Here is a 25,471-nt window from a genome sequence, read left to right as displayed (position 1 = left end):
CTAAAAACTTTGAATAGGAAAAATGAGAAACAGAAATCTTTTGGCTATATCCCTGAAGGGTAACACATTTCCTTATCCCTGTGCTCTGGCCATCTCATGACTACAGGCTACAGTCTCCAGAAGTTTTATGTGAGAGACAACTTCTTGTTTGTAGTTTTAGAGAGCAAAGAGATGAACTGAGGAAGGAACTGAAATATGCAAAATGGACTTTGCTCACACAGAGGTGTCAGAAAGAAACTATCAGAACAGGTTCCTAGCTCACAGAGAAATAAAATAGGAGGCTCTCTGGTGAGATGGACTGTATGAGTTCAGTCCTGAGCAGCTCAGCTTCTTGGTTTGGAATCAAAATTAGTGCTCTGTAGTCTGGACTGAAGTTACTGAGTATTCAGGCTGCCCACTTTACATTTCAGCAGCACCTCAGTGATTGCCTGCAGCTTCATCTGTGATAAAATTCCTTAGAGACTGAGACATAGAAAATACTAAAACTTTACAATGAAAGAAACATAACAAAAAAACCAAAATCACAAAGAACATAATCTTATTTTGAAAATACATTATACTGCACAAAAGGCCTGTGTGTTGTCTTATTTCCAGAATTGTTGAAGTAAGTTCATCTATATTCTCAAATCATTCCTGATGCATCTGCCTATGGTGACAGCACTTTAAAATAATTAATTCCATCTCCCTTTGAATAATTTCTTTTTCCTAACACATGTACGTACACAATGCAATTTTAAAATGCTGGGCAAAAAGAGGAGTGAGTCAGACAGTAAGTGCTCTGAATGATATGTGGTAATTGAAGTTCGTAATTATAAGGTCTGTCTTTGCATTTAATCTCCCTGTGTCACATGCACACCTTGGCAGTGGTTTCTAGAGCCTGTGGGCTCTGCTGGTCTCAACCAGACTGTTACGGGCACGGGATAAAAGGCAGTTTCTTGGGTACCAAGACAACCAGAACTTTAAAGATAAACCAGTACCCTAAAACTAGACATGGGAGCTCGCGCTCAGGGCAGAGAGCAGGTGCTGAATATCCTTCCCCCAGCTACCAAAATCACACAGCATCTTGCAGAAACTTACATTTCTGGATGGACAGGAGATGTACCCTGCACTTCTCTCGTAAGCAAATGCATTGGTGGCAGAGTATTGAAGAAGCTATCCAAAAGTGTTATCTTGCACGTCAGTCTTCAGAGAATGCTAAAAACACTAAAATTTTAGGACTAGCATAATTGTGGTGGTAGTCTCACTCCCACCAGCTCCATAAAAGCAAGGACAGTGAAATACTGAAGACACACAAGGACACATCTAAGGCATGAACAGAACAAAAAAGGCCCCTGGAAGAGATTTTCCAGCACCACATCCGGCTGCCAGCAAACGGATTTCATTTCTAAGTGTCTTAATCATAGGATTTATCTGGCAGCCTTTCAAAAGTGTTGCTGCAATTACCTTTTTTTTCTTGTAAGCTAGGATTAGTGTAATACAAATACAGGTAAGTTACCACATGACAATACTGTATTTGTTAGGACTTCATCCAGATTTCTTGGAAAATAAATTATTACTTAAACCTGATTTGGAGGAACACCTGTAATAATTATAAAGGACACAATAAACAGTGCAGTAGGAGAACACAAATGTTAACTCTACCTCTATTTTCTAATGAGCACTAAGGAAAAATAGAAGGAAAGAAATAATATAAAGGAAATGAAGAAAAAAGCAGAACAAAGAATCAGGTTGTGTATGAGCTGAAGAAATGAAGAAAACAACCCTTTTAGATCCTAAGGTTCTGTAATAAGGTTCTGCATTAAGGAACATCTAGGTAGATGACAATCCAAGAGGGCAAATACCCTCGTTATGGTTCAAGTAGCACATGCACAGATCCTGCTCTACAATTGTAGCACTGAAGAACTGCATAGAAGCAGTGGCTTGAGCTTACTCTACAGGACCAAAAAGCACAAAAAAAAAAAATCCCCAAATACAACTATGCTCACTAAAAAAAAACAACAAAAAAACCTCCCAAAAAAACAAAATGAGGAAACTGATCTACGACAAAGCTCATGTAGAGACTAAAAGGAGTTGAATTCTTACGGGTGCCAATTGCTGGGAAAAAAAATTACGGAGAGATGACAAATTTCTATCCTCAAAAAATAATGTCTTGAGAAAGGTTGAGAGGAAGTTGGCACAAACAAACAGCAGGAATAAGGCAAGTTACTAGAGAAAACCTTTTCTGTGCAAAAGCTGAAATGTATTAAAACCAAGTCAAAACAGATCATGAGCATGAGATGAGTGCTGCAATACAGAAAAATATACAGAAAAAAATTAAATTAGTACATAGATATGGAACAGCAAGCCCATCAAGAGCTTAAGGCCAGTGGATGATGATGATGATGATGATGATGATTGATGATGATGATATAAAGGGCCCTTGGAGAAGAAAAGGTCCTATCCAGTTGGCAAAATGAGTTGCTGTCGTATGCTTGCACTTTGGAAGAGAAAGACTTAAAATTACAGTTCTTCTGCCTGGTAAAGAGGCACACAGGAGTGAGATCTAGTCTAAATGACCAGAACAATCATAATGGCATAAACTGTTTGCATTTTCCAGTGTTTCACATTAATTATCAAATAAGCCCTATGAAGTATCTGGAAATGGCAAGCTCAAAGCAGAAAAAGTTTGTCAAAAGATACCGAAAACCTCCACAGCTCCTCCCTCCTCCTTTCTAAAGAAAAAAAAAAAAAACAATTACTAATGTTCTGTGGTAAACAATCTTGGCCAGAATAGAAGTAATTTAGTGCTAGCTTTTATTTAATGTGTTATGCTATTTCCTTTACCAATAACACCCAAACTCTACTGCAGTGCTTTTTTAAGCAGTGCTATGTCAGAAACCATTTCATTATGAGCTTAAAGTGAATACTCTTTTATTTTTTCCCCTCAAAGCGTATTTCTTACTATTGATGACATTTTGATTGGCAGTTAATGGGAATTTGTGTGTCCTTTATTCTTCTCTCCAGCTACAGAGTCTCTCACCCTTCTCATGGGTTACAGGAAGTCCCAGAACCCTGATGAAATCTCGGTTCATTTTCCTCTTGCTGTTGTTGCCACTTCTCATACTGTGGTAATTCCTCATCTTTTTGACTCTTTTAAGTCTGAGAGGCTTCAATTTTCCTCATCCATCTTTTCCTCAAGTCCTCCATTCCCTTGTCTTTCTTGGTGGCTGAGGTAGCATCCTCAACTTTTTGTTTTCTTCAAAGCCAGTATTTAGCGTTATCTCACATTCACAAAACCATGGAATCACAGAAATGTTAAGAACTGACACCAGGCAGGCCATGGGCCTTGCCCAACATAGCCAACACACCTCCACTCATCCATTAAGAGTGTCCTTTAAAATATCTAAATATTGCCGTACCATCCCACCAGCATCAACTGTATAACATCCATGGGATTTCACGAGCTGCTTCTCTCTGCCGCTTTCGCTTATTTATACAGGGAACTGACAGAAATTGCCATTTCCAAGTCTAAACTGTTTCCAAACACCTTATCACATGACATTCTATGCAGACGTTGATCAAGAACTGTTTATGTCTGCCTATGAAAAATGTACGGTGGATTTTCTTTGCACATCATCTGTTGTTTAGGTGCTGCTTACTTTCAGTTCTGGACAGAAATCTTTTAACTTGAATAGTTTTCTTCATCATCTGCTGTTTTACAAGTCTTTGCACCCTGACAAAAGTAAAAAAACTTCACCATGGCCTATTCTTTTATTTTCTCGCTTGTACAGAGATTTTTTTCTTTACACTCTGAAAATTTGCCAAATGTTTCAAATATTTTCTCTTTTTTTCTTTTTAAATTTGTGAGTCTATCAAATGATGTCTCAAGCTATTTTGAAGTATGATTTTTTCTGTTTTTCCACAACAGTGTTTAAACAAAGAAGGATCAGTGTACCCATCTTTTTAACCTACTGAGGCATCCTTAGCTTTTTTAGGCATGTACACATCCCTAGAATTGAAATACTTCTTCCTCTAATTGTTATGGAAAAGCGAGCTTTGTTTTATAGTTCCAGTCATTTTCTGTTGGATGACGTCACTAGGTTTGTTGTTCATTGAAATAAAACAGTAGAGATGTGGTGAGCTAAAAAATGGCTGTTGGCACTCAGAGTTTGCTAGGCAGAGAGGGAAAATATACAGAACTTCACGTCAGGGGAAAAAATAAAAGATTTGGAACCCAGAAGTACCAGCTAAAATGTCACTGACATAAAGAGGTGACATTGCTCAAGAGGCCTGGCTGAAGTGAATGTTTGCTTGATGATTTGTAGCAACCTAAATAAGGTGAAACTGTTTTGGAGACATAGCCCACCTCCTCTGGTGATATTCTGGTGAGATGCTACCTCAGACAACAGAAATAAACAATGAAAAATCACTGGTGAGCCCCTGTTTAAATTCTGACTATGGAAGCTGAAGTATTTTACTCCCACCTGAGGTTCCTTTTCACAAAGAGCCAACTTCATATGCTTTAATGGATTATCCAGGCACTTATGTTCCAGTGAGAGCGAGGAGGCAGAACGACTTCAGTTTTCAAATTAAAGAACCATATATGCTTTTGGAGAAAGAATAACTTTAAGAAAACAGGGACAAAAAGCTGCAGCAGAGGAGACAGAAAAAGGCATTACTGACATTAGATCTATTATGCAAGTGGTTTTTACGGTGCAATTGGCAGAGATCCAGAGGCTGGAAGGTAAGAAAGGGGGATCCAGGACGGGGTGTGAAGGAGTCCAGGGTGAGGTGAGGGGTTCAGGGGGTGTCTGAGGAACCAGGGGGTGTGTGAAGGGGCCCAGGGTGTGTGCAGTGCAGGGGGTGTGTGAAGAACCAAGGAATGTGTGAGCAGGTCCAGGGGCAATGAGGATCATGGGGGCACTGGAGCTTCTCTGATGAGGACAGGTGAGTGAGCTGGGCCTGTTCAGCCTGGAGAAGAGGCAGCTGAGAAAAAACCTCATCCTTGTTTATAAATATGAGAAGGGGGTGCCAGGGAGATGGAGAGAGGCTCGGTTTGGTGATGGTCAAGCAGCAGGGCGAAAGAAAGAGCAGGAACTGATGCACAGGAACATTCCACCTGAGCATGAAGAACTTCTCCCCTGTGCAGTGACCGAGCACGGGAACAGATTGTCCAGGGAGGGTGTGGAGTCTCTGTCTCTGGAGACATTCCAGAGCCGTATGGTCACAATCCGGTGCCATGTGCTTTGGGATGGCCCTGCCGAGGAGCAGGGAGACCGGACCAGATGACCTCATGTGGTCCCTTCCAGCCTAACCCAGTCCTGTGGTTCTGTGGGGTGGCTGAGGAACTGTGGGGTGTGTGAAGAACTGGGGGTTTGTTAGGGGATCTGGGTGTATGTGAGGGACCGGGGGGGGGGGGGGGGGGGGGGTGTGTGAGCAACAGGAGGGATGTGAGGCGATCTAGGGGTATATGAGGGGTACAAGGAGCTGTATGAGGCACCAAAGCATGTGAGAGCTCTGGGGGTGTGTGTGAGGGGAACTGGGGTGTCTATGAGGGGCCCAGGGAGTGGGTGAGACGTCTGGGTGTGGGTATGTGTAATGGAGCAAGGGGTTTCTGAGGAGATCTGGGGGTGTATATGAGTCCGACAGTGCGTGTGTGGGACTGGATGGAGAACTGAGGGGATCTGGGGGTGTGCATGGGAGGTCAGGGGTGCATGAGCTCTCCGGGGGTGTCTGAAGGGATCTGGGGGTGTGCATGGGAGGTCAGGGGTGCGTGAGGGCTCCGGGAGTGTCTGAGGGGATCTGGGGGTGTGCATGGGAAGTCCGGGGCTGCATGAGGGGCCGGGCGGGTCCCTGAGGGGTCTCGGGGGCTCCCGATGGGTCCGGGCTCTGTGAGGCACCGCGCGGCTCCGAGCGCCCCCCCGCTCCTCTCGCGAGACGTGGCGGCGGCCGGCGGGGCTGTGCCGGGCGGGATCGCGGTGCGGCCCCCCCCCCGCTCCTCCCACCGGCGCCGCGGGGCGGATGCGGCGGGGCCGCCATAGTGCGGGCGGGAGGAGCCGCCGCCGCCCGGCCGGGGACGCGCTCCCGCCGCCCCCTCCGCCGCAGCCGGGAGCGGGCGGAGCCTGCGCGGCGCCGCCGGTTTTTTCCCCCCCGCATCCCTCCCGCCGCGCCAGCCGAGAAAGCGACCGCGCTCCTGCCTGGGCAGAGCGGGATCGGGCGGAGGGACCGGAGGCACCGTCACCTGGCGCTGCGGCGGGGGCGGGGCGCGGCGCTGTGTCTGCGGCAGCCCCGGGGCGCTGCTCGGCCGCTTAAAGCAGCGGAGCCGCCGGCCGGGAGGGGCGTTCGGAGCAGTGGCCGCCGCAGAGCGAGGGGAAGGCATGGAGGACAAGGATCTGGCAGCGGGGTCCGCGGGGGATGAGGGCTCCAAGGATGCGCTGGGCAAGCCGCTGGGTCCCACGCCGAGCCAGAGCCGCTTCCAGGTGGACTTGGTGGCCGAGGGGCCCCGCAAGTCGTGCGGGGACATCGGCGCGGCGAGTAAGGGAGGCGAGGAAGCCAAGGGCAGGTTTCGGGTGAACTTCGTGGACCCGTCCGCCGGCGGCGAGAGCCCCGGCGAGCCCGGGGGAGGCAGCTCGGAGGGCGGCAACGTGAGCGGCGTCCAGAACGGCGGCGACACGGTGATGAGCGAGGGCAGCCTGCACTCGGGCGGGCACCACCACTACTACTATGATACCCATACCAACACCTACTACCTGCGCACCTTCGGCCACAACACCATGGACGCCGTGCCCCGCATCGACCACTACCGGCACACGGCCGCCGACCTGGGCGAGAAGCTGCTCCGGCCCAGCCTGGCCGAGCTGCACGATGAGCTGGACAAGGTGAGAGCGGCCCTCGGGCTTCCCCGGCGCCGGGGGTGCGGCGGCTTTTCAGAGTGTGTCGGCAGAAAAGCTTAAAAAAAAAAAAAGAAAAAAGCCGAAAGCTCGCCGAGCCTCGAGCAGGCGCAAGTAGCGCGGGTGCATAGCTTGCGTCTCAGTTCTGTTATATATATATATATATATATATATATTTTTTTTTTTGTCTTTTCGTGACGCAGCGGTATCCATCCCCCCCCACCACACGTGCTTTTGGGAGATGGTCCCCCAGTGCAAGAGGCATTTAGAGCTGTAGGTCTGTTCTCCCCGTCACTGAGCGGGGATCTCTTACAGGTTTTCCACTTCCAAATCGCCTCCAGCAGCTAGGGTATTGATTCGGATAGGGTATTAACTCGGGGGCTGGCCGTGGGAATCAGTCTGGGAAGAGAAGTGAAAACATTTGATAGAGACGCTAAAAAAAAAAGAAAAAAAAAAAGGTAAATAAATAAGGATGCGCTCGCTTTGGTATCGGCCGGAGGTTTGTGTGTGCGGCGCCGAGGCAGAGCCCGCTGGATCCGATGGGATCCGGGTCGGATGCTGCTGGATCTGCACGGGCACGGAGCCTGAGCGAGCCCTCCCAGCGCTGCTCCGTGCCTCCCGGCCGCCGTCAAGGCTTGAAACATTTCGGAGCTGTGCGTCTGAAGCTTTTTTTCTATTTTGGACTACGAGTCCGTGTGTTATTTGAGACGGGTTGACAGTGAGAGCCTTCTTTGCATTGCAGGCTGCCTTGGCTAGAAGACCAGCTTTAGCTGAACGTAGAATTAATTTCCTAGACTTTTTTCTTGTTTTTAAACTATCATCACTAAGCTAACTCCAGATAAAGATTAACCTCTGGCAGTGCTGTTTTCCTCACAGTTTATAAATGGGTGTATGGCTGTGCTCAGGAGCCTGTGCTTTGAGTGAGGTCTTTCTGCTGGGTTTAGGGAAATAAAGAAATGCATGGCCCACATTCCAAGGAAACGAATATTTTGTTTCCAGAACTTTTTTTTGCATCCCACTTTTCACCCCTTATAGGTGGAGTTCCTTGAGGAAAGGTGTGTTCTTTCCAGATTTACTCGTTTCTCACCATTATTGGGCTGCTCAGTGCATCAGCACTGATATGTGGGGTTTGGGGTTTTTTTAGGGAGTGTTGGTGATCGTTTAAGTGTGTTTTTGACACTGACTGTGGAAGTGTTCCACTAGAAGTAACTGGTTGGTGTATTGCAAAGATACTTGTTTGTGACTTATCTATCTGAGATAAGATGTCAGATTCTAATTACTAACTATTGCTGCAAATTACTCCTGCCTTCCAGGTCCGCTTTTGATGGAGCTAAATGATGATCTGTGGTCTCATTCTAAGTTAGTATGAAATCGAAATTGTCGGTTTTTGCCATGTGTGCCATAAATGAAACACATGTATGTGTGCTCATAGTGCATGTGAAACCACGCTGGTTTTCTGTCCTCCTGCTCCCCCAAATTTCTGACGCCTGGTCCATGATGGGATGACCAGGTGTTGGATACTCAGCATTGTAAGCAGAACATTTCTCAGATTTCTAAGGCTGGCAGATGGCATTTTCAATGTGTTCATATTCCAGCACTGTGGAAAGCTCTTTGATACCATTAAGATATTTCAGTGCAGGATAGAACATATTGTGGAATTACAATTTCTAAAATTGTAATTTCTTTATTAAGAAGAAGTTAATGGCAAGGAATTTTCTTTGTAGTCTGTGGCACAGAGGAGTGGTAGACAACCTAATTACAGGATCATTACCAAAACAGTTCCATAGTGAGCATTAATTAAGTCAAATTATTAATTTCTTAAATGTCATTAATTTGTTCTCCAGTGTGGATAGATGTGCATGTGAAGATACTTCCTTTTTTAAAGCCATGCCCTGTCTACTTGGGCCCCTCCTCTCATTAAATAAATGTTGGGGTGGAATATGGAATTTTGGTTGCACTTGATATTAAGTATTAATTTTTTTAAAAGGTCACAATATAAACTTCAGAATTTTAAGTTGAAGTTCAGTGGAGTAACCCAAGTTTTCTGTCACAGGATGTTTAATGTCCAAAGCAGTTAAGGTGTTAGCAGCTACTTAGGCTTATAAGAAGAAGGGAAGCCATTATTTTTGCTTCCAGCTTCGCAAAACACTTTCCAGATAAAGCTGTGAACACAAAAGCTTTTAATAAGGGTGTGTTGTGCATGCTAATAGCATTGGATACCTGCATTCCTGGCAATCTCATGTCAATCTCACAGGACTATCAAGCACATCCCATCTCTGATTGTGTGCTTGGTTTGCGAACACAGAGCCCTGATAACTTATAAATCAAGATGATGCTGTACTTTTATGTGGAAGATGTTCTCAAAGCTGTTGTGCCTTTTTTTTTTTTTTTTTTTTTTTTTTTACTGTTGCCAGGGGGCTTTTTGTGACTTCAGTTCCTGCTGACTAGCAGGTCCCTGCTGTTGAGTAGTGCTGTGCATTTGGGAAAGTGGCTTGAAGAATTAACCTTGCCCTTTAGCTGTGGGTTCTGTACCAATTTATCGGGTACAGCATGTCTGTGCAAGGCAGCTGGTACATCCCAGCACCTTCACAATAAAGTTTGCACAGCCCATTGTTGTGCCTCTGTGCTTGACCCAGTGCATCAGGAGTGGCAGATACTTTGTGTAAAGAGCGATCCAGGGCTGTTTACCAGCGGTATGGTTCGCTGCTTTGAATGCAGCTATTTTATCCAGCAGTTAGAGTTCCTGCTATTCTGTTTGCTTTTAATAAGTAGATAAATGTGAGGCAGCGTTGAGCATTGTTGATGCCAGTGCCCAATATAGAACAGATTTTTTTCTTTTCCTTTAGCTTTGTTTAGAAGCTTCATCTGTCTAACACTTCTGTTGATTCTGTTCTCGCAGAAAAGCAGTGTTGGAAGAAGAGTGACTGTTTGGGGAAGACACACACTTGTACCGGAGGGGTCCCATTTCCAAAGGGTTTGTCCTGCAGTCCTGGTGGGCTAAGTGTTTGTGTGGTCATTCCAACAGTGGCTCTTCTCATAGGAAAGGGATTCTTGTTGAAACTGGCTGTGGAAACATAGCTAGGTGATGCTGCAGTACTCTGAGGTGGATGAATTGCATAACACTGCCCTTGGTTGATCATATTAAACTCCAGGTGAGGGGTCTTGCATTAGTATGTCATTGACTGCAGATAACTAAGGTGATCAGCCTGCTCCTTACCCAGTTGGTATGTGTTGATTTCTCTCTGCTTTAGAGAGATGAGAGAGAGAATTTGGTGATGCTGTTGCAGTTGCTGTCTTGTAAAGCGAATGTGTTGCAGGAGCTCTGGTCTCCAGAGATGTTGGGGTGAGAGGGTGTTTATTAGCAAAAAAGTGGGAGGGAAGTCAGCCTACCATGACATGCAGGTTTTTCTTGCAGTGGTGTCCCCTGCCCTCTTGAGGGGGATCTGTCTTCAGACCATGGGAAGATTAAAAACATTCTTTTGTTAATTTTTTGCCTGTCCTACAGCTTGTCTTGGGTCAGCTACATCTGTAGATCAAGATACAGCCTGTAGAAATACTGCCCGCCTGCCTTTGTGCCCCTCAGTTTATCAATACCATGTCACAATATCACAGACATTATTGTTCTGACAAGTCTGTACTGTTAGGGTATTCAGACCTGCGCACTGTAGCCCACTGAAATAATTTAGGATTTTTCTGTATAGCATTGAGTGGTTTGGGGAGATTCTGTTTTTTTTTTTTTTTTCCTTTAAGACTAGATCTCGCTGTGTATGAGTGGTTCTGATTTGATCTCTGCGCAGCCCCTCGCAGCCGTGGTGAGTGGATGTGGTGTGAACCAAGCCCTCTGCTGGCAGCTCTGCTCTGCTGCTTGTTAAAACACCCACCGGGAGCTCTGGCAGGGCAAGGAGCTGATCTCAGAGCAGGATCCTTGCACCACCTCCACCCCATCCCCATCAGCATCAAATTATTAATAAAAAACAAAAAGAAATCCCAAGGTATTTAAAAACACAAGTGTGCTTTGCTTTCTCCCGCACAAAAAGTCTGTGCACCTGTCATTTGAATTTGGAGACAGGTGTGAGAAAAAGGGCGATTACTGGTAGTCCTGATACAAATTGAGGGGTTTTTGGTTTTTGTTTGTTTTTAGTCAAGTTGGGTGGCTGTAATTGTCTTCAGTTGTCTTTTGGGCTTTGTTAAGTATTTTCTCAAATGCTGCAGTTTTTTCTCTGACCCGATGACTTCAAATATTTAACATAAGCACAGTAAAAAGGTCTATGTTTGGCACTGCTTTCTAACAAATTTGAATTCTGTCTTGAGAATGTTGAACAACTGCTGCATCTCTAATAATCGTTTAGTTGTATTTTCTTTCAATTCGTGGTTTATGTTTGCTTAGCCTGTAATAAAAGCAGAACTGAGCTAAAGATGCATAAAAGGCTAAAAGATGATTGTAGGATATCAAGGTAGCTGACCCTGCTCCTTTCTTCCCTCTCACAGAAGACTGAGACCCTCTTGCAGATGGTTTTTATTGAACCACCTTGCTGAGTCTTGTCTGCAGTCTGGAGGTTTCTTTTTTTTTTTCACTTCTGGTTATTTTTAATTTAAATTACATTTCCTTCTTTCTGTCCTTCATATATGTGAGCAGAATTTGAATCTTCTTTCTGAAGTTCAGTGTACTAAAATTAAACAAGGGAAGCTCTCTTAGTCTTGGTCCCAGTGCTGTTGTGTGTCCCAGAAGCCTATAATTGGTATCTGTTCTTTCATCACTTTTAAACAGCAGTGACCTTAATGCACCTGTACTCAGTGAGGCTTTACTTGCACCGTGCAGAAGAATGTTTTTATGCTTTTTCAGCCTGTGTCAGGAATCCTCATTTTGCTTACACTGATACCCCACTTATGCCCAACCGTCTTTATCAGGGAAAAAATGAGTGTACTGCTCTGTTTGCAGCAGTAAATAATATTACTGTTCCAGGGGTTGTATTTTATAAAAACCTTGTATAATTTTATTTTTTTTGTTGCTTGATGCTTGTTTCTCTTGAATATTTGTTAAGTCTTTAGTCCAGAACACCCATGGAATGCTAAAAAACATGACCTGTGTTCAGCAAACTGCTAATATTGTTCTTACTGCTTTTTTCCCCCCCCCATGTCCCAGGGAAGCTGGAAATAACTGAACCTTTAGCAGCCTATATAGCTCACAGCACAAGTGTGGACTGCTGCTGAAAGGAGTGAACTTTTTGCTGTCACAGATCTTAGTTGGATCTGATACAGATCTGATCTGGTTTACAGAAAGCCTACACCCCCTGTGCTGCAAAATCTTGTACTGCATGTGGTGATTCAGTTCCCTGATCCAACACTTAAGGGTTCTCATCAGTCTTCTCACTGCACACAGGCATCAATAAAAACGTTTGAGTGTGCACTCCTAATATAAATATATTCATTTGCTTTAAAATTTTATATACATGTGTGTTGCAGACATTTCTCCACAGAAATCCTTTCTTTCAGATTTCTGCGTCTTCGGGAGGCCAGAGGCCCCCGAAGAGAAGGTAAACAATTATTATCAGCTGCTGGGGAATGCAACAGGGACACCTTGATTGGCTCATTTTCTATGTTTATAATTAAGAGCCAATCACCAGTGCAAGCTAGGGGACTTGAGTCCTTGAACACAACTTTGTTGTAGATTCTTTTCTACCTCTTCTTAGCTTAGCTAGCAGCTCTGCAAAACCTCTCTCTATATTCTATTTAGTATAGTCATAATGTATTATATAATATCTTAATAAATCAAGCCTTCTGATTCAAGAAACAAGATTCACCGTCTCTCTATCACCAGCCGCGGTAATACATGTGCTTTACAAATATAAATTATATATGCTGTACAAATAATGTGTATAGCACAGAGTAAAACTTCAGTAGTGATATAATGATGAAATTCACACTTTCTTTTTTTTCTCTTTATTACCATTACAAAAAAAAGGTGTCACGCTCCCACTGGACTGTTTCGGAGCTGGTTAAAGAGGAAGGCTGCAGAATTCACCTTCAGATTAACTTTTTTTCTCTTTTGGTACTGTACTTGAATTAGATGTCAAATGATTTTTATTCTTGAAGAACATTCTTGCAGAGGAGGAGCTTGGCAAGATCAGTATCTTGGAGTAATTTTAAACCACTGTACTACATCTTCTATTGAATTCTTGAGATTTTTTCCTAAAGCCTCATATAATATTCATTCATGAGCAACCCCAAACCCATTTTCCCCACTTCTTGGTATAGGTAATAGCAATTACACTATGGTCATTGATCTCTATTAAATTTTTTTAAATTAGTTGACTTCAAATTATTTGCTTTTCAGAGTTTTGGGAGCTATCCAGTTTTTGCAGTTTAAATCCAGAATGATCTTTGATTTATTTCTGTACTTCACTCTGTTGATTATACCTCACAGACTTACTGACATTTCATTTATGCATAAAAAATAACCTTGGATGTATGGTCTGTGCCTTGTAAACGTGACTGATTTAAGGATAAGGTGACAAAAAGAGTAAAGAAATTCTAAAAAAATTAAAGTTCCATTTTAATAAGAGGGGTTTTCTCTTGCATCTGCATTTTGTTAGCTAACTTCCCTTCATTGAATCCACTGCTCCTACTTCAGATGATTCAGTTGTTTGGGTTTTTTTAAATTCAAAGAAAATAGCTCTGTCTGTTTCAGCTGTGAAGGAGCTGTGATGCTACTCAACTTGGTCTGTCAGTCTGCATGGCAGGGACTCCTAAGACTGTTCTGAGTAATACTGCTTTTGAACTGGAAGCAGTTTGGCAACTTTGGCTGAAATGTGGTGCTGTGCCAGTGCCAGCGAGTGCTTTTCTGTGTGAACGTACCAGCCCTGCTCACTCCTGGCTCAGGGCTGTGCTGTAGCTGCACTCAGCATTTCAGAAGATGACATTAAAAATTCAGGTGGTACTTTAAGTTATTTTTTTAGGATTACTTCAATGGGCTTTTAGTCTGTTGCAAGCCAACAGGTAAAATGTAATTTTTCAGGAACTTACTACATTGGAGCTAGACTTTTTATAGAAATGGGATATTTTCTTGGGGTTTTACTATTGCTGCATATTGCTGCTCCTGTTTCCTACTTCTTGAATAGAAAGTGCACCATGTTTTGCAGAAGTAGATGAAAACCAAAAGCTGTTAAGAGCAAGAATGCCTCAAACTAACCTTTGTTTTTGGGGTGGGGAATAGATGACTTGTGTGTGGTTTTGGCTGAGGTTGAGTTTATTTCCTTCCCAGTAGCTGGTGTGGGGTTCTGTTTTGGGTCTGTGCTGGACACAGGGTTGACAATTCAGAAGTGTCTTTCTTTTTGCCGGGCATGATGTGCAGAGAGCCAAGGCCTTTGCTGCTCCTCCTGTGCCCACGCTGGTGAGGAGGCTGGGGGTGCATGGGAGGGGACACAGCCAGGACAGTGACCCAGGCTGACCCAAGGGGTCTTCCAGACCAGGTGACAACGTTCTCAGTGTAAAAACTGGCGGGAGAAGGAGGAAGGGGACATGGGGAGTGATGGTGTGTTTATCTTCCCAACACCCTGCTCTGGAGGGGGCTGCCCAGCCATGGGAAGCAGGGCATTCATTCCTTGTTCTGCTTTGCTTGTGTGTGTGGCTGTTGCCTTCCCTGTTGAACCGTGTTCATCTCAACCTGTGAATTTTTACCCTTCAGTTCTCTCCCCAGTCCTGCTGGTGGAGGAATGAGTGAGTGGCTGCTTGGGGCTGGGCTGCTGGAGTTAAAACTGTGGTGACTTGGAAATCTAATGTGTCCAAAGCGACAAGACTGAAATGGATTCTCTTTTATACCTAATAGCAGAACATTGTATTTCTTGGACTACACTTGAGTATGCTAAACTTCTCTGCAGGAGGCTTCCTAATTGGATTTACTTCAGCTCTTATGCAATCAAGTGCTGCATCTGCTTCATTCTGGAGTGTTTCAGGCTTCTGTGTTTCAGATACTCATGTGAAAGCCACCCGTGTTCAGAGCCTGGATCCACTTTTCCTGTGAAGTGTGTCCTTCCAGGACAATGGATATCCAAAGGAATATTGCAGTCAGTGCACAGTAAGGAATAATTGCTTCTGTAGATCATTCAGAGTGCAGAGTGGTGGTTCTGGGAAGGGTGGCACACGTCAGTGGAGAAATGAAGGTGCATTCTTGAGGTGTGCAGTAGACTGCATCCCTTTCTTTCCCTTACACTGAAGGGGTTGGTTGCCCCTACACTTGAGAGGAAGTCGTGCCTCCTGCAACTTTCTGCTAACCAGAACTGCAGAGACTGGAAAGGGAAATTTGGGCTTTTTTTTTGCAGGGGAAGTTTGGTTTTTTGGCAGGAAGGCCTTATTTTAGCTACAAAATTTCTGGGAGTGCAGACCATAAGCATTTGGGTTTTCCAGCCTGCAAAGCTACCGAACAAAGGTATTTTCTCATTTCTTTCTAATTTTCATGATCAGTCCAGAATTTTCATACCCTCCTGTGCTTAGGAGGGATGTATGAATCAAGATGTAAAGATGTGGGGAAGTTTTCTTTATTTTGCAGAGTGCTCTCATTCTTTAATTAATGTTTATGCTAGGGGGGAAAAGCGAATATTATTTATATTTCTGATAGGATACTGGTCTTGCATACCTGTAGGTGTCAACAAAACTTTGCTGCTTTATCACATGTCAAAACTGCTTCAGAGAGATGCAGCCTTCACGTAATAAGCTTAGAGATTTGTCAAGAAAACTGTGTTCAAGTAAGACATTAAAGTAGTGCTAATCTTCATCAACAAATCTCTTTATTTGTAAGTATACCACCTTGAAAGAAAGGATTTACAACTAAGCTGAAATCAATTGCCTGAGTAAGTTTCCTGATTAAGTCTTGCTAAATTAGTTAATGCATCATACTACATGGAAGAGCTGGGGGATGAGTTGATGATTATCCCTTTAGAAGAATTAAAGTAAAAATGGCTTTTAAAATCATTATATATACAATATATATATGCACACACATAAAAAACCACACTGTTTAAATGTTTCTCTATTAAAAGCAGTGTGCAAGACAGAAATATAGGCTGATGGCAGAGGCACATAGCTAATCCTTCAGTTGACATGTTAATTGCAACTATAAATTTCTTCTGTTTAAAATTGCTCTGCTGCAATCACAGTACAACACTCTTTAATTTCAGCTTAAGATAACATTAATGTTCAGTTTGATGCAATCTCTTTTAAAATCTCTGGAAGTGGATGCCAAAGGCATTTGCTACTACATTTTAATGTATAATTGTAGAGAAGGTAATATAGTGAAAGCATTTAAGTTTTGGTCTCTTGGCTGCAAACCTACAAAGGATTTTCTTTGATTGAGGTGAGTAACCAATGATTGTAAACTGTTCATGTTTGAATCCACGGAATCCCAAGTTTTAAGAACTGACTGTGTTTTTTCTGGGCAGTTTATCTCCTGCTGTTCTAGGTAACTTCTGGATGCCATTTAATGGCTTAGTAGGCTTTTTTGAAGTTATGACTGTAAAGACACCAGGGTGGGAATTAGGGCACATTTGCTAATAGAATTCATAATTCATTCCTGTTTTATAACCGAGTAGTAAAATATCTAATATGACTGCTGAAATTTCTCAACTGCTGTCAACAGCAATGACTAGTCATTGTTCCCTGATAGTATTATTTTTTTTTAGTTAGTTCTTTAAAGAAAATGCTAAGAATGTGTTAGGCAGACTGAGGTGTCTTGAACATGTCTTTGTGCCATGTTTTCTTTCTGTGTGCTACCTGACTGGGTTTTCCTCCCCCCGGGAGCAATGATGATCAGTCAAGCTTTCCATTAACTCCTGAAAAACCTGAGCATCTGAATCTTTCTCGTTAGCTTGGTTTACTGTTTTTAACTAATAAATAATCAGAAATCTGTCAGTTGCTCCACGTGTTCTCTGGAAGATACTGGCTTTCTGAGTAGCAGTTTCTAAGTGAGGGATAACCCTGTCTTAAGTGCCAGAGATTCAGATTGTTATATCTTTGAGAATTTACATTTTCATTGCTCTTTCATCAGTTGAGAGTTGTGCATGCTTGTTCTTAGTTTCCATACTTGTCACCATCTTTATTCCAGCAGACCAGAAAATACTGACCAGTCAGGTTGTTCTTCAAGAGAATGTTTCTTAGAGTAAGATTTTTAAAAAGTCATTACCTGTGATACTTCCTCCCTTTGGAGTTGTTTGTTTCCCTTACAGGAATAAAAACCACTTGAAAACTGTCAGACTTGGCAGAGCTGTTGTCCAAGTTTAGTGTTAAAAACTCTCTGTGATTTGTAGTTTACGAGCAAAGTTAGAAATAGTATCCCAGCCTCTCTTGAGAAGTGATTTCCTGAAAAAATGGTTGCAAACAGTAGTTGGTGTCACCAGCTTGAGTCAAAGACTGGTGAAAACTTCTATTCCCTCCTGTATATTTAAGTACTGAAGTACTCTGGAATCTCAGGCAACCAAACTCAAGGCTTTTATTGATAAAGGACTTATCATAAGACTGACTGGTGTCCCTGGGCAACAATGTGATTAAAACCATTCAGTGGAGATTTAGGTGTTTAGGAAAGGAAGCTCAGTCCTCTTGATCTCTTTCACGACTGTGCAGATAAAGCAGTAAAAGATAAAAACAGCTTATCAAACTGACTTGTAGACAAAAACTGGGAATTTTATGATTACAAACAATAACACGCTGCAAAAGAAATGTTTAAAGAACAGATACATTTGGTACGGCTTGATGTCCTCCAGACTGCATTTAATACCTAGCTTATTATTTATTCTTTATCAGACAGCATCACACTTGTACCAGTACAGACTGTTTTCAAAAGTTCTGTTATATAAGAGGTAAACACCATAGCAACAGGATTATTCTATTATTCATAGTTATTCTATGCATGAAATACATTTAGCGCTTCTAAAGTCTTTTATTCAGCTCCTTGGAGGTGTCACAGGTGGTTGGAACTAGAGTGCGAAAGCTCATTTGCTCTTTGAAGGAAATGATCTTTGGTAGTGTTTAAAAAACCTTTGAAGTGTTACCATCATTTGAGGCAAAATGTCTACTAATTCTTATGTAGCTGGATAGCTTTCTCTCTTCTGTCATTTTTACTGTATCTGTGCTCTGGCTAAAGTGTCCTTTAGCTAGGAACCAAAAAAATCAAAGCAAATGTTTATAAACTTTTTTCATGTGTGTTTTGAACTGTGTTAATTCTGAAAAAAAAACAGGTTTTGTAGCCATAGTCTTAATAGTGTGCAGGACTGGAATTGGGATATATGGGAGTATAATCTCTTCAAATAATTATTCTTCCTCTGAGACACATGGTCAGCTGCATCTGGATCAATACATTTTACTGCTTTTTTCCTTTCCACAGAACAAGGAACATCTTAAAATGGCAATGCCTACAAAATTAACCTTTGGGAGACGAAAACAAGAAATTGTGGTTGTAAGGGCTCGTGAGCAGGTTGCAGTGGAGCTGAGCCACAGTGAGGGACTGCAGGAGATCTGTGAGAGCATGGAACTGTTCTGTCAGTACTCTCTGGGCAAAGATGGTTCTCAGGGTAGCTTCCTTTATTCTTTTTTCTGTTCTCAGTAAGCATGAGAGAGCTATGCTCATTAACAGAGTATAGGTATGTAATCAGAATGAAGTATGTATCAGCATATAGTATCGGAATTTAGAATGCAGGTACAAAGCAGTTTCAAGTGTAAGCAGCTTGACTAGATGTAGTGGAAGGCCATTTTTATGTTTCTTTGCAGAAGGTGCAGCTTGAAAAGATTAGGCTCTTGATTTTTAGCATTATGATAATATAAACTATTGAAACCAGCTTCAGTGCTGTATCCTGCCAAGACGAGAAGAAACTGCTTTTGTGAAGCCTTTCCAGGGAGATTCTGTGAGAAGAACCATGCCATATTACATGGCTTGTGCTAAAACTGTAGCTGGCCAAATGTGAGGAATGGGAAAAGCAGTTAAATGCTGTAGTCTGAGGTGCTTCTCTGGCCTCCTGTTTTTGCACAGGACTAATAACAGTGGGAGGGATTAGCTAAAGAAGTCAGTGACTACTTGGAACATGCCAAATCAGGCAGTTCACAGTGACAGCAATCTGCCTGGAGATCCAGAAAATAGTCTTACATACAAACTTGCTGGTGGTCCTGCCCTTTACTTGTGGCTTCCAAGTTGTGATTCTTGAAAAGAAACAAGACTTCATGTGTGTTTATTCTGGTATTACCTCATACGGTGCAACATAGCCCAAGTATGTTGCCATTAAGATGGGATTTAGATAAGTTCACCACAAAAAAAAAAAAAAAAAAAAAAAAAAAAAAAAAAAAAAAAAAAAAAAAAAAAAATTTATGCTGCATGACATAGACTACTATCAAGAACTCATAAATGAAGCAGTTTTTACTGAACTTTTTGATGGACCAGTGTATTACAGGCTGTTTGTGAAAAATCTCAGATCTCCTCTACCAAAATATCAAGTATTTTCTCATTACTAATTTATGTCTAATATATGTGGAGGCTATTCACAGTTGTCACAAATAACATATTGTTATCATCCAACACTGGAGATGAAATAGAAGATTATCTGTGTAGGAGCAGAAATTAACTGTTGCTTGTCTGAAGTCCTGTCAGTGTGTGACAGAATTGTCAGCTTGTAAACATACCTTATTTTTCCCATAACAACGTACATGAACACCATTACTCTTTTTGGACTGATTATTTTGTTTTAAGAATTGTGTTAATAAGATTGTTTATGATCTGAAATGCTAAACCCCCTTTTCTTTCCCCTTCTGTTACACCCCCTCCAAACCCACAGTGTGTTAGTGTTTTTTACTGTTTATGAAGATCTTATCGTGCATGTATTGGCTGTTCTAAAATAGTGCTGGGGCAGTTTTTTCCATTCAGTGTCTGACTTGAGTAGAAGCATTGTTTCCTCATGAACACGAGCATGAAAAATACTACGCCTGCTTGATTTACAGCTGAGACCACAGTGGTTCTTTCTTAAGGTCGCCTTAGAGGGCTGAACTTGGAGCCTTCTGGAGTGAAATTCCTTTGTGCCCACACTCTGTAATATCTGTTCTCAGTGCTGCTTTATTGGGCACCCACCAGCACTGATAACCAGGAATAACCTTTCAGTTATTACATTTTGCTTGTGCCTCAAAATATTTTCCTAAGAAATATTGCACGGTGTGGAGAGACGAGACATACAGAACAAAACTTGCCTGTGTTCACAGTGTGCAGTATCTTGGAGCTGATCTGGTAACTGATAACTCAGAATACCAGTTGTGACCCATTATCTCCTCCCCAGCACACAACAGGCTGAGCTGTGGGCTTGTTTGAGCACTGCAGGGAAATGTGTAGCTGCCACATGGTGGTTGAGGTTTTGGGGTGACATTTGGGGAAATGTGTGCAGGTTTTACCAATACTTGGCCCACCATGCTCACATGATGAAGTATATGATCCTTTCTTAGACTAGATACAAATATTTCTCTACCTTCTTACCGAACCTGTCCTTGCAGCAAACAAACTCCAAGCTTGTTAAAAAAAAAAAAAAAAAACCCAAACAAAAACCCAAGGTATTAACCAAACCACTTTATTCACATTTCACTATTTTAAGACATGAAGATAAAGATTCCGCCTACCATTCCTTGATCCTCCCTGACCAGTCTTCTCAGAGAATAATTTTGTTATTTCTTATTACTGACATGATGCGTGTTGTTGTAATAGCAGATGTTATCTAACGTTGGCAAGTTTTTTTGGCCAAAGCTTAAAAATTGTTTAGATAATTTGAATGTGACTCCTTTTATGTAATGGTTTAAAATAGAGTTTGTTCCAAGTATAATGTGGTGGTTTTCTGTGAGGAATAAGAATGGGTTTTATATGAGCAAGTAATTAGTGGTTGTACTGTCTCATGCTTGATTGGAGGTTCTGGCATAGTGATGAACATGTTTATAATCTGCCCCTTGTTTTAATGCATCTTTTTTCTCTCTGTTCCCTCCCCACTCCTGAAAGGAGTCATAAAGGGATATATTAATGCTTAGAGGGATTTTTACATTTTGTTTTGCACTTCTAAGCTATTGGAGCAGGGTAGGTGGTCGGCTCATCCTCTTCTGGCATGAACCTCAGGCTTGAGTAGGAGACGTTTTCTTAGTTCTGGTTCAGGCAGGTCAGCATTTCTGAAATGCAGCAGCATTGTAATTCTCCTTTTGGTCCTCACTGTTCTTCTTATCACTCTAAATGATTATGTGCCACTACTTGATTTGGCTTGAGTGCCTGAATACCAATAATCAGCAATCAGTAGATTCATCTGTTCAAAGGCTGTGCAAATCTCTCAACAATTACAGCCATTACAGCAGGAAAGCTGCAGTTCAGCAAACTGGGTAACTCCTGGTCAGGTTTCTATTTGTCCTCTGTTTAGTGTATATAATACATACACACACACACACAAAAATATTTTTTATATATATATAAACACATGAGGTGTCTTTTTTTTTTAAATTGTAATCCCTTCAGGATGCAATATAATGTGCTCTTTAAGAGAGAAAACTGTTAAAGGTAATGATCTGGAAACTGGTCTTGATTCTGCCTAACAGTGGAAGGCTTGTGCCTTACAGGATGACCAGATGTGTTGCAGGTGTATCTGTTTCTATGGGAATTTCATAATTCCACATCAGTGAGAGAGGCACTGGCATGAGCCTGTGCTACTGACCTTTGGATAAGGTTGACATAATCTGTTTTTAAAAATCTGGTTTTTAAAAACCAGACTGTATGGTTGTAAAGTATATTTACTGCTGATAGTGAGAGCATATGAGGCACCATAACTGACAGGTGTAGAAATATTTCCTCCGAACCCTGTGCTGAGGATGTATCTGGTACTAATATATCAAGAGTAGAAAGAATTCGGTAAAATACCTCACCCTAACCTTTATTAGTCTTTCCCTGCATACACTTGAAAGCCTTATTTGTGTCCATTCTGTTTTGTGTCTTACTTAGCAAATGTGGGTTTTGCTCTTTACGTTGTTGGGATTGAATCTCTAATTGTTAAAACGTTTTCTAAGCCCTGGGATGCAGGCTACTTTGCAGTATCCTGCTTGAGCTGGTTTGTTGGATGTTGTTCAGGGTCTTTCTACTGTATCCATTCTTAATACTTGTTTCCTTGGATAAACTACTTAGAGTGCTTCTTGCTTTCTTACAGCAAGTGTAGGAAATATTTGAGTTTAAATGTTCTGGTGCTTGCCTGGCTTGGCAAAGCAAAATTGCCTTTAAAGCAAGCATATATGTGTGTGTATACACGTATATTTTCAATTTATGTTTAAAGTTGAGGTTTTCTGCATCTTTGAAGTTGAGAGTTGAATTGTAAATAAAAGACATAAGTTGGCCTTTGTCCATGGGGCTGGTTTTGTCTCCATCTGTGATCCTTCCCATTTAAATGGTGAGCAGTATTTGGGAAGAGACTTCTCTTCCCTCCTTTTCCCTGACATGCCAATCTCCCATCCTTCTTTCTGGCAGCATCACCTTACAAGGAGTAGTAGAATAGTTTGCAGGGAAATGAATTATTTATTTCCTGAAAAATTGATCAAATGACAGCTATGTCAGAACCACAGGAAATGCTACAGCAGAGACCAGTAACTTGTGGTAGAGCAGTCTGTGCTTTCACATAAGAAGTAAAATTTCTTGTGCATTTGAAATCTTCCAGCTCTTTTTCTACAGACCAGATGTTTGACTTTTTTGGGGATCTGGAGCTGTTTCTTGAATATACTTATCACATTGGCTGTTAACAGTTTGCTCTTGTAAGTTTGTTGTATGTTCCTTTAAATCTGAGATACGCATCATGCAAGGGGTATAAGGGAGCAGCTCAAAACTTCTGACATATCTTTCTTTTTGTTTTTCTGTAAAAGATTTTTTTTTTTTTTTTACAAGATAAGTTTCACATGGCCACTCTACTCTGTCAGTGACACAAAAACTTGTTTTTGTGTTTTCAAAGGAGCCCTTTGAGGATGGCTACGCAAATGGTGAGGAGGGCACACCAGCTGGGGATGCAGCTGCTGCTTACACACCTGACAGCAAAGGGGTGGTCAAATTTGGCTGGATAAAAGGTGTGCTGGTAAGTTTGATATATGGTTCTTCAGTTTTTTACAGGTGCTGATCTATTCTTACAAATCTTTCCAACTGCCTTCTTTGTTGACAGGCATTGTGATAGTGCAGTATAAAGATTACGTGCGTGAGAGATGTGATAAATGCCGTAATTTTATGAAGGGTTTCTCCTATTTCAACTGAGTTTTAAGGCAATAAGTACTTCAGGGCTTTAAGTTCTGAAGGGTTTATGGTTTCTTAACACAGCTGTTAACATATTTTACATTGCATGATTTCCAAGAAGGAAAAAGATACTGTAGTAGAAAAATGCATGCTGTACTTCAGTGGTTTGGAGAGGTTATCTCCTTTTCTGTAGGACTGATATATTACTCTTTAGGGAAGAGAGAGACCCAAGATCTGTTTTTAGTCTCCTGTCTAAATTCTGAACAAAGCAAACTCTTATTTTTATTGAGACCTAAGAGTTGTAAATACAAGAATTTAAATAAAAAATGCATACCTCTCCATCCTTTTATTGTGCATATGTGTTTTAAGACACAAAAGGTAGAGAAATGCTGACTTGCAGCAGGGTTTTTGTTCTTTTAAGAAGAGTAAGTTATTTAGTAGGGTGTTGCTTTAGTGCATGGTTTGGTTTTTTTTTGAGAGAGAGAGAGGTTTGTGGGAGATGCAGACTGGGGTTTTAGACCTCATGATATTATAGACACTCCTGTATATTTTAATTCATCTATTCTGTTGTGTGAATTTTGGATCCTAAAGGTTAGAATCTAAATTACTATTATTGTTTGCTTGCAGCATACTGCAAGTGTAGATATTGAGCTACTCTTAACTCTGTGTTTAAGGTAGTAACTTTTAAATAATATTTAAAGTCCTTTTTTTAAAACCAGTCCTAAACTTTTATGATAACATCATATTCTTGTGAAATAATTTGAAAAGTGAGGAAATAGTGCAATTTTAAAAGTGAGGAAATACAGCAAGATAATTTCAAGAACATTAAAAACTGAAAGGAAGAATTAATGGAAATTACTGCAGATGCAATCTGTGTTATATTTCTAATCTATGTTACATTTCTGCTTTATCCTAGGTACGATGTATGTTAAATATTTGGGGTGTGATGCTATTCATCAGACTATCATGGATTGTAGGACAAGCTGGGATAGGTATGGATACTAGTGCTGTAATTTTATTTCAGTGACTTTCAGATGTGATCCACAAGAGATATTGATCCTGAGCTTTTACTTCAAACAGGAATAGGAAATTACCTTAATATTGCCAATTTTTATGGTAATTTATCTTATCAAAAACTTCAACCAGTTACTTAGACCTTTTTATTTAGATACAAGGCAAGTACTTGAAAATTTACATTTGTAAGTCTTCAGTGAACTGTAGAGATAAACTTTTGATCTCTTATTATTAAACTCTGCATATGGACTGTGTAGTATATAAGCAAATCTTTCCAAAGGCTTAACTTAAATGGTGGATTGATCTGTAGAATAGAGTTCTTACCTTGCTGATTAAAGAGAATCTTTGCCCAATTACATTTTTATCCTTATGGGCAAAGAGGAAGCCTTTTGCTTGAAAGTAAATTTGTGTTCTACTTGCAAGACTTGAGTATTTAGATGAAATTAAGTTGAAGGTTTGTACTCTTTAATACTGCAGGGCTTACAGTGTTTTCATCTCTTTTCCCAAAAGGTCTCTCTGTCTTGGTTATTGGAATGGCCACTGTTGTGACAACTATTACAGGACTGTCTACGTCAGCGATAGCCACAAATGGGTTTGTAAGAGGAGGTAATGCTATTTTCATGAGGTTTTTAAAGCTTTCCTCACTCTGGAGTGCACACTTCATTGTTGCCGAGGAGCAAAGCCTTCCTTGGGTTCTGTGTGTGATTAAACAGTCACGTAATTAACAAAGTCAATAGGTAGCCCAGTATTTAGATTTAAACTAGTTTAAATCTAAACTAGTTTAGATTTAACCCTTCTGTTATGCTGTAAAAGGAGCTTTATTATTGGTGTAAATTTTTGTAATACAGATGTTTTTAAGGCTACGTATCCAGCTATGGAGTAGGGTCTTAATATTCTCCTGAGCTGCACGGGTTGGTTAAGAGTGTGTTCGTGTGTGTTCATGTTCTGAAATAAACCTTCACACAAGTAACTCTGCAAACTCTGTTAGCTCCAGCTTTCCTGAGGGTGATGGTTTTCATTCTCTCCCATGGTTTATGTGGTGTTGTCAGCTATTTTTGGAAATGTTTGGTGCCTCTGACATGATCAGACTGCTTCATGACATTACAAGACTGCTGCCAGGAAAAAAAGGTGGTGGGATTAAAGTAGGAGGTTATAAAACTATCTTCATTAATACTAAGAATGAAGAGAAAAGCCTCACTATCACAAAGTAAACGGACCCAGTGTGAAAAATCAGCTATGACTGTTAGCATTATGTCAAGCTTAAGTTTCTGAATGCCTTTCTGGTCTTTAATTATATTATGTATATCAGGTTTTTCCATTCATATCGGAGCTTTTTCTT

The 25,471-nt window shown here is 41.4% G+C and overlaps 1 protein-coding gene across 1 annotated transcript in view; it reads left to right on the top strand.

The window, feature by feature from the left end:
• The first annotated feature begins 6,356 nt into the window (after positions 1–6,356).
• Positions 6,357–25,471, top strand: part of SLC12A2 (solute carrier family 12 member 2) — a 55,124-nt gene continuing 36,009 nt past the window's right edge. Inside the window, exons 1-4 of the mRNA XM_058823881.1 lie at positions 6,357–6,857; positions 22,847–22,966; positions 24,035–24,110; positions 24,643–24,738. Of these exons, the coding sequence (XP_058679864.1) occupies positions 6,357–6,857; positions 22,847–22,966; positions 24,035–24,110; positions 24,643–24,738 (793 nt within the window). The remainder of the gene's footprint in view (positions 6,858–22,846; positions 22,967–24,034; positions 24,111–24,642; positions 24,739–25,471) is intronic.

Source organism: Ammospiza caudacuta, chromosome Z (genome assembly GCF_027887145.1).
Source record: "Ammospiza caudacuta isolate bAmmCau1 chromosome Z, bAmmCau1.pri, whole genome shotgun sequence".
Classification (NCBI taxonomy): Eukaryota; Metazoa; Chordata; class Aves; order Passeriformes; family Passerellidae; genus Ammospiza; species Ammospiza caudacuta.
This window is presented reverse-complemented; position numbering and strand designations above follow the sequence as displayed.